Genomic DNA, 9659 nt, shown 5'->3' on the forward strand with positions numbered 1-9659 from the left:
TGGGACATGGTGTTTTACAAACACATCTTGTTGAAAAAGTTATGGACCTTAAATTTAGCAAATGCCAGAAAGCGGGGCGCTTTGTGGTGGTTGCCATCATTTTAATTTTATAATGTTATAAACTGCTTCAGTGTAATTGATTTCATGAAGAAGAATATATTATAAAATATTATAGAGAAGTTAGAAAGTACAATTTCTGAAGATGCTGTTGTCATGATTCCAGTATCCACATTTTCTTTCAGATGTTTACCAATAGGTGATTCTAAGCATTGAAAAAATGTCTTCTGTTTTATATTTTGCATAAACCCTTGCAAAAGTACATTATTGTTACATTTAAAAATTTAAATTCTGTGAGATTCAAACCTATGATCCACATATTTATAGGTTAACCCACATATCGAGGTAATATATTGCTGACCTTGATGATGAATGATACTACTTTAAATAAAGTCCTCCAACTCTTGGCATTTTTGTCATGTTTGCTAATTAATGTCACAAATTAAACACCTTATAATAAAAACACTCAATCATAACCTCTCTTGGGTGTATTATGTACCGTTTACGGTACTCTTGTTGCATAAATGATGTGTTATAAAGTATCTATTTTATTTAGATATATAAGGGATAACGCCACAGCAACAGATGTGTATGGAAGGTCTTATATTACTCATGTACCAGAATTTTTGAAAAACAGACCTCCAAGCTTCATAAAGCACTGCATGTCAAAAATGGAATTAGCAGATACCATCAGTGCAAATGAAATTAATTCTACGGGCAACAGAACATATAAGGTAAATATTATAACACCATTTAAGTGGTGTAAGATTACTAAAATTCATAGAAATGTACTGAATAATGTAAACATTGATATTCACACAATTCATGGCCCCTGGGTCAGGGGTTCAGGCCCTAGGGCAGGGCCAATATGGCCATATAATGAAAGTGTATTAAATAATAGAAAATCTTCTCTACTGCCATATACATGTATATATATATGAGAAAAACTAAATGCATGATTATAATGATGTTCATGACGCTCTCTATTCATGGCTCCGGGGTCAGGGGTTCAGGCCCTTGGTCAGGGCCAATATGGCCACATAATAAAAATATATAAAAATATACTTTTTCTTCTCTACTGTCACAGTCATGGGAGATAAATTAAATGCATGGTTGTGATGTCAAATGTAGAGGAATCCTCTTCGTAAATTGTGAAATTCATGGGTCAGGGTTTTTTTTGGGGGGGGGGATGTCAAAATGAATTATATGTTTCAAACTTCCATTTTTCCTTCTTCTGTAAATGAATAGGAATTGTGTGCATATTTTGAAAGATCATATTCATGTGCACAAAGGACTCCATATTGAGATTTAAATGCAAATATGAGACTCCCTGTATGGGCTATGATACTCAGGTGACCATTAAGGCCCTTGGGCCTCTTAAAATGTGATTTCAAGTTTAATAGAATATTTTAATTCTGATAGGTGAAAAGTCAATCTGACCCTGGACAAAGAACAGGTTACCAAGTCATAATGGACAATGGAAATGGGATGCCTAGCTGTTAATGCCATGCTTGGATGTGGACATTACTTCCCTGTAAGCATATCTTTGCTGTTATAAAACACACAGAATCATCCTGGGAAGATTTACCCCTCCAGTATCTCTCCTCCCCATATTTCAACATTGACTCCCATGTGATAGGAATTCCTATTCCATCTGAAACACTTGAAGAAGATGGGGAAAACAGCAACATGAATGGAAATCATTTTTGTCTTGATGCAAATGTAGAGGATGTCTCAAATTTTATGGATCTTCCTTCAGTAAGGAAAAGCCCAAAATCTCTAAAAGCTCTGGCAATCCAGTGCAGAGAAAAACTGTCACTTTTACAAAATGCAACATATCTGTGCCAAAGTGAAGGTGCTTTTAGAGCACTGGACTGTCAGTTGGAGGATGTTTTAAGTGCCTTTAAAAGCAGTTTGTACATGGACAGTGGACTTTTTAAAGAAACTGTAGATAAAGTGACAAAAAAACTGTAAAACGACCAGCAACACAAAAAGATGTACTACCATGTAAAAAGGTCAAAATTCTCAAAGACGTGAACAGACGGAAAAGGGACAATAAAAGAAGTAGAAAGCTTCCATTGAAATCCAAAAATTGTAGTGAAACAATAATAATAGAGAGACATGAGCCAGTTCCGAATACAATACAGGAAGAAATTAAAGGTATCTTATTTTCTGCTTCTTTTTGGATAAAATCCATCAATGAGTAACTACTGTGGTTTTATCGATATTCGAGGGCATCAATTCTACTGTTTTTATTCAAATGCATAGTTTCAAGGATACTTATATATGTTGAATTGGATTCTATAGTATACATCATAACACACTTATTTTGTATATCAACTCAAGATCAAAATCCACAAAAATTGGTACTCAACAAAAATTGGTGAAACCACAGTATTAGAAATTTGGCTTTTCAGAAACTGTTGATTATGTAAAATTTATTATAGTTGACAAGGTGTATAATGATCCTTATTTGACCTTGTCCTCCCATTTTAAGGTTAATTCTTACATGTCTTGCAATGAAATGGCAGGGGAAAGTTAAAAAGAATTGATAAGTGTTTGAATTGTTTAATCATGTTCTTACAGACTCCAAACATCCAAAGAGTATATTGAAATTGAAAGACAGGAGATCAAAAAGTATCCATAAAAAAGTACATTTTGAGGGAGAGGCTGATTTGAGTCATCCACTTACTCATATGTACCACGATCAGGGTATGAAAGTACTTCCTTACTTCTACACTATCCTATTGTATTTGTGGTATGACATTTCTACCCGTCTACTTGTTCTGGATTTACATCTTTTAAATGAAAGGTGAGATAACGAACAGTGATCAATTATCAATCTCATAATTCCTATAAGCAATACAAAATTAGAGAGTTGGGCAAACATGGACCCCCTGGATATACCAGAGGTGGGATCAGGTGCCTAGGAGGAGTAAGCATCCCGTCGACTGATCACACCCGCCGTGAGCCCTATATCTTGATCAGGTAAACGGAGTAATCCGTAGTCAAAACCAGTGTGCCAAGAACGGCCTAACAATCAGTATAAAACATGTCAGACAGCATTTGACCCAATGATAGGTTGTAATGGCAAACTAGATCATTATAAGGACCATAGAATTTGCGAAATGCTGACTTTAAACGGGACTGTTGAAACCCCTGTAACACCAGTGTAACTTGTTTGTCAGTAGCCTGCCTCAATTTAAAAACTGATCATACACAGAACAAGCTCTTGCGTATCGAATCAGTTGAGAGATATAAACACTATATGCAGGTGATAATGGAATATTGCTACATAAATATGGGAAGTTGACGATGGAGAAGTTGAAATCATCCCGTTTGTCATAAAGTTGAGTTGTTAAATGTAAAATACTTGTAGATATTATTAAAAATTTATCTGTTGTGTCTTAGTCATCTCCTTAACTTCTATCAGAACTGGTAGATAATATAATTAAACTTGGACTTTCACAGCTTTAGATGCAGTTAAGAAGCTATGGAGCCTCAGGGAAAGTTCCAACTACATAATAGCAAAGGTGTCCGGCTACAATATAACAGATGAGGATTTTAAGTCACTAGCTTGTAGGAACTGGTTGACAGATCAGGTTAGATACAAAAAATTTATGAAAATGTTCATAAACATCAGTATTTGTCTTATTTGAAAAATAAAGCTACATCAATATATAATTTGAATGCTAGAAGCATGTACTTCCAAGTGTTTCAATTTGCAGTCCTTTCAGTAACATCCTTAAATTTTGAGTATCTGGTTAATTTATGCACTCCAAAAAAATGTTGCATAATTTGTTTTTGCAGGTCATGGATGCATACATCGCATTTATAGTTCAAGCTGAAATTGAAAAGGGTAAACAGATCACAATGTACCCTTCACAAACCATGACTGCTATTATGAGTGGTACTTTTTCAGTGGAAAATTGTCGAAAGAAGGTAGCTTTACAAAACATGTAATTGTTCAATTTGAAGAAAATGAAGTGGATATGTGATATTTTCATAGTAGAGTAACTCTTTGTCTAACATTATGCAGGTGATATTTCTTATGATGTGACATGAAGTGCCTGTGTCATGATAGTGATACCAAGTTTTATTTAGACTAAGTGCTGAAAGTATATATAATTTATAAATGATCATATATACTTCATGATTGAACACTGTAGTAATATTTTGAGAAAACTTTTGTCTGTAATTTAAATCCTAAATAATTTTAGTTCTTGATCTTTTACATTTATAGCTAAAAGTGTTTGAATGTGAAGCCATAGTAGGAGCTATTATCAAACATCAGCATTGGACATTAGTGGTGATTATTGTTTGATATATTTTTTCATGATTACAAATATTAATACTGATATTTATTTCAACAAAAAATATATAATCATATAAATGATCTGACATCACATGTTCTAGACAGTCTGTTTTATTGTGTGGATCCTTCATCTGGGGATCGTAATATGAAAGTCTACATTCCATTGTGAGTGATACATTACATTTCTATGATCTAATTTGTATTTTGTGTGTATGTTTCTCTTTATACATAGATTGTTGAACCAAAGAAGGGATTTATTTATTTCTACAATCCATTGAATGAGAGGAGGATCCAAATCAGGGACATTCAAAGAAATTGGTGGTGTGTAAATCTGAGAATGTACAAATATCAAAGTTTGTACATGTTAATATCTGTCTTTTACCAGAATCTTCACTTTATATCAAAGTGTGTTAAAGGGGCATAAGGCTCAATGCCATGTGTTTCATTACATAGTTAAATATACTAGTAATAGTTTCATTTAAAGCAGAATTTTTTTAATTAAGAGTTTCTAGCGTTTGTCACATCTCCTTTTGTTTTAAACATGGACACCATTTGAACTGAAAATTTGCAAATTTAATTTTCCCATTTTTACAGTGCTGAACTAATAGATTATATGTAAACAAAAACATGCCACGAGCCTTGTTTAAATAACAAAGAATTGTAAGTGCTGTATCTCATTTGTATCTCAACATTTACTGACATTCAAATCTTTGCGGACCATTAGAAATACCTTAGATAAGCACTGTAAACATTAAGAATGGGAAAATAAAATTTATAAATTTTCAGTTCAAATCGTGTCCATGCCCTTTTAAACTCATGCATAGCTGCAAGATAAACTGGAGACAATTTATCAGGTGATAATTATTGAGTTAAATCTATATTTTTCATAAAGTTCGTACATGAGTGCAAGGATGATTGCTCTGAATGAGCTGGATAACATGCAGTGGAAAGTGGAAACAAGAGAGCATTCAAAGCAAACTGATAGTTTCAATTGTGGAGTGTATTGCCTTATGGTATGTGTATTTTTCTAAAAGTTCAAGAAGCAATTTTTTTTTTAGATGAAATGAAGAAAATATAAGTTTATAAGCCAGTTGAAAAATTCATTGTTTCTTTTACTTGATAAATGTATTAACAGCAATTGCTATTACTATCACAAAATTAATATTACTTAACAGTTTGCTGAAAGACATTTCAGTGGACAGCCCATCTCGAACATTACCAATGCAGACTTGGACTTGATGAGAATCCGAATTGCTACAGATTTAATGATGTTTGAAGGTGTGTATGTTATATATTTAACAGGGATGGTGGTGGTGGTGGGAATTAAATACATAATATTTCTGAACATATTCTAACTTTGTATTGCTACATGGAATAGAATAAAAATTATAAAATATATTACTTGCTGCTTACTTTAATGTTTTAGTGTACCTGACAGAACATTGTCCTGCATGTGGATTTGTTACACGGAGAGATAATGAGGTGAGGTATTCATTTACTTTTTATATGCCCATCGAAGACGGGATGTATTATGGTTTGGCGTCCTCCGTCTGTCTGTCTGTCGGGACCTTGTGGGCAGGATACAGACCGAACCGTAAGCTCCAGGATTTTACAACTTGGTACATTTAATCACCATGATGAGAGAAAGATGCATATTGTTTTTCAAGGTCAAGGTCATAGTATCACTAAGTAGGAAAACCTTGTGGGCAGGATACAGACCGAACCGTAAGTTCCAGGATATTACAACTTGGTATATTTGATCACCATGATGAGCGGAAGATTCCTATTGTTTTTCAAGATCAAGGTCGCAGTATCACTTAGTAGGAAACCTTGTAGGAAGTAACCACACTGAACTGTTGGGGCTAGGACTGTCAAACTTGATACAATTCACCTTATGCCAAGTGAAAATATTACATAGAGAATACATGATTTGTCTGTTTATACGATGCAAAGAAAGTATGTCACACCCTGATGATTGATGATACTACCTACCTGAAGCCAAGTTCTACAAATCATGGTGTATATTAGCTTTTCAAGGGCGCATTATGTACCGTTAGCAGTACTCTTGTTAGTTCACCTGAGCTGAAAGCTCAAGTGAGCTTTTCTGATCACCAGTTGTCCCCAGTCCGTCTGTCTGTTCGTGCTATAATTTGATCCTTATGAGTTTAAAAAATTGCTATTTCAAACTTGCGAGTTACTTAAGAATTAAGAGTTAAGCTCATAATTTTTTTCCTATAAATTAGCTCAGGTATGGTTTGTGAGATTTATTTTAGATAGGAAACTAACTCTTAACTCATGGATGTGTCACTTGTCCATTGACCTACTTTTAATAAAAATCTGACCTATACAATATACTCTGAGCTATTTAAGACAGATCTTTCATATCTTGACTTATATATTTTTCTTATTACAAGACCTTTCATTTCACATGATCTGTGACATTGAACTTGGAGTTTGACCTACTTTTAAGAAAACATAACCTATTGAATATATCCAGAACTATTTTAGGTAGGGCTTCCATATCTTGTGTATAGATTCTTTATCTATAGATTCTTTGTGGCAATACCCTATACACAATTGTGCTTGATCTTTTGATTTTTTTCCTTTGAGTTTGACCTACTTTTTAAATAAAACCTGACCTATTCAATTTCTCCTGAACTATATAGGGTAGGGCTTTTATATTTTGTACACATGTTCTTTATGGCAAGACCTTATTACTTTGTGAAGTTTGATCTTGTGATGTTGACCTTAGAGTTGGACCTACTTTTTAAATCTCTGATTTATTCAATATTTCCTGAACTATTCAAAGCAGATCTTATCCAGAACAGCAAGATCATGTTAGTCATATTGGTGTTGAGGCATCTCTGTGTTGTGTGAATTCATTTTCAGTTATTTTGTGATCATTTAAGGTTAGGTTGGGGCCACAATATGGAGATAATATTTTTCATGGGAATAAAGATTGATAAAATAAATCTTTTAAAAATCACAACAGCTGAACAATGGCAGGGCCAAGGTGACTCAGGTGTGCGATGTGGCCCATGGGCCTCTTGTTTAATTTATTGTGTATGAGCTTCACTTGAGTCATGGCCATGTCAAACCCAAGACGTAAACGCTCCTTCACCAAACACTTGGTGTGTAAAGATGAAAAAACATAGGTCCAATGTTTCAACTAAGAATAGGTCTAAATTTGTGGTACTTCACCTAACAGTTGGTGATATCTCAGTATGAGGGGGAAATTCTTACAGGGACGTAAAACAAAACAAACTAACAATAAAGTACAAATTTTAAGTATGTAAGCTATGGTTTAGTCTGAATAAACCATATGTAAGGTACAGCTAATCTTTCATAGTCACAAACCATGTCTATTGTCTCCGTTCACACTACATCATAGCAGTTTGAGGTAGGGTAGGTACTCCCAGACTCAGTAGTGATGTTGCTAATCTTTTATGCTTTTCTGTAGATGAATTGTGAAGAATGCACCAGACACTTTCATAAAAAAAACCACTGTGTTGGGGAGGAAAACATTTTTAAAAAAAAGAAGCTTTATCTGCAGGATGTGTACCATTCGATTTTGGGTATGTGACATAATGTGTAACAAAATATTACAAATAAATATTTATTCTGAAATATATTCCACTGCAATATGATTTACTAGTACCAAGTAAGATTATCAAATGTGTTGTGTGTCTTCTTTGAAGGGAGAAAACGACAATAAAAAATCACCTGGAAAAAATGCTGCTAAAAAGGTAAAGTTTTGCTGATTTGAAAACCAACTAGGCAAAGAAATTGAAGATATTTTTGTATAAATATTTATTAAAATATATAATAATATTCTTTGATAATATTATTAATTTTGTTTTAGATACTGTATATTAAGGAAGTTTGTATATGGGTACATGTGTTCAGTGTTAGCTCATCTAAGCCATAGACTTAGATAGGCTATTTTGATTATAAAGCATCTGGTGTCTGTTTATTATGTATGTATTATAAGTGTTTATAGTTCAATATGTTCTCTGGAACAATGGGACATATTTCAATCCAACTTAGCACTAAGCTTCTAAAGGTAAGGACTAGAGAGGATCATTTTTATTCAGAGGAGGACCATAACTCCCATTTAAGGATAATTAAACAGTGAAAATAGAAATGGGGTCTTCTCAAAATACTTTGGTCCGAGAGTTGCATCCAAAGTAAAGGTGGGGTTGAATTTCTGTATGGGAATATAAAGGAAAACAGGTAACTTCAGTGAGTGTAATGTTTTAGATTATTGTTACAAGGAAAATTGGTGTTTATTTATTGTTCTTTTTTTTCTTCTGAAACACTAGACAAAGAAATCCATCAGTCTGAGGAAGAAATCTTCAAAGTGAATTTGATTTTTTGAGGACCTTCAGTTTCACGAAGATGAGCATGTATAAGAGTCATTTGATAATCAATGACCTTCACAGACAATGTATTACAAGTGAAATTTTATTGTCAGGCAACTCTCTCTTCAAACAATGTTTAAATGTTGTAATATACTGAAAATTATGTACAGTGTACCTACATTATGTTCCAATAATGTATATTTTGTGAGAAATAGTACACGATTTACAGCATACATAGAAATCAGTACATTAAATAATTCAATGATTCAGAAATCATGAATTTGTTTTCAATGATGTTCTATTATGAAACTTAAAGCAGCATTCTGATATTACAATCTAGTATATTTAAAATGTTTTGTGAATCACATATAGGATAAAGGTTTCAAGTACTAACATTTAGTCGATTTGATATTTGTAATACACCTTATGATGATGCTCTGATATGATTTGTAAATTGTAATCTGTATAGTATGATATCATAGACACTTCGAGGTCATATTGGGCAAGGTGTACGTCAAACCCAATGTTTTTCTTTTCAAGGACCCCCATATATTTACGTATTACCCCTCTAGGTGTCTTTATAACGAATTTATCCTGCTAATGATTTTACATTGATTAAAGGCATATAGACATTATTCATTCTTGATGCTTTATCAAATGTATACCATAATAAAGCATTGAAGCATATGTATTAAAGTTGAGCTCTATCAAATACACAACACTGAAAAAATAGCTGCAACATTTAAAACCAACAACATTGGGGAGAAAAACAACTTTTTACCTCACCTGAGCTGAAAGCTCAAGTGATCTTTTCTGATCACTTGTTGTTCGTTGTCTGTCCGTCTGTAAACTTTTCACATTTTCGACTTCTTCTCCAGAACCACTAAGCCAATTTCAACCAAACTTGGCAAAAAGCATCCTTGGGT

The 9659-nt window shown here is 33.4% G+C and overlaps 1 protein-coding gene across 1 annotated transcript; it reads left to right on the forward strand.

The window, feature by feature from the left end:
* Nucleotides 1-2256: 2256 nt before the first annotated feature.
* Nucleotides 2257-8019, forward strand: LOC125647345 (uncharacterized). The gene is given in 11 exon segments (XM_056141988.1): nt 2257-2260; nt 2644-2769; nt 3529-3659; nt 3868-3999; nt 4301-4366; nt 4605-4693; nt 5265-5385; nt 5548-5650; nt 5799-5854; nt 7833-7907; nt 7909-8019. Coding segments are annotated over 11 exon segments (1014 nt in total).
* The last annotated feature ends 1640 nt before the right edge of the window (nt 8020-9659 follow it).

Source organism: Ostrea edulis, chromosome 6 (assembly GCF_947568905.1).
Source record: "Ostrea edulis chromosome 6, xbOstEdul1.1, whole genome shotgun sequence".
Classification (NCBI taxonomy): domain Eukaryota; kingdom Metazoa; phylum Mollusca; class Bivalvia; order Ostreida; family Ostreidae; genus Ostrea; species Ostrea edulis.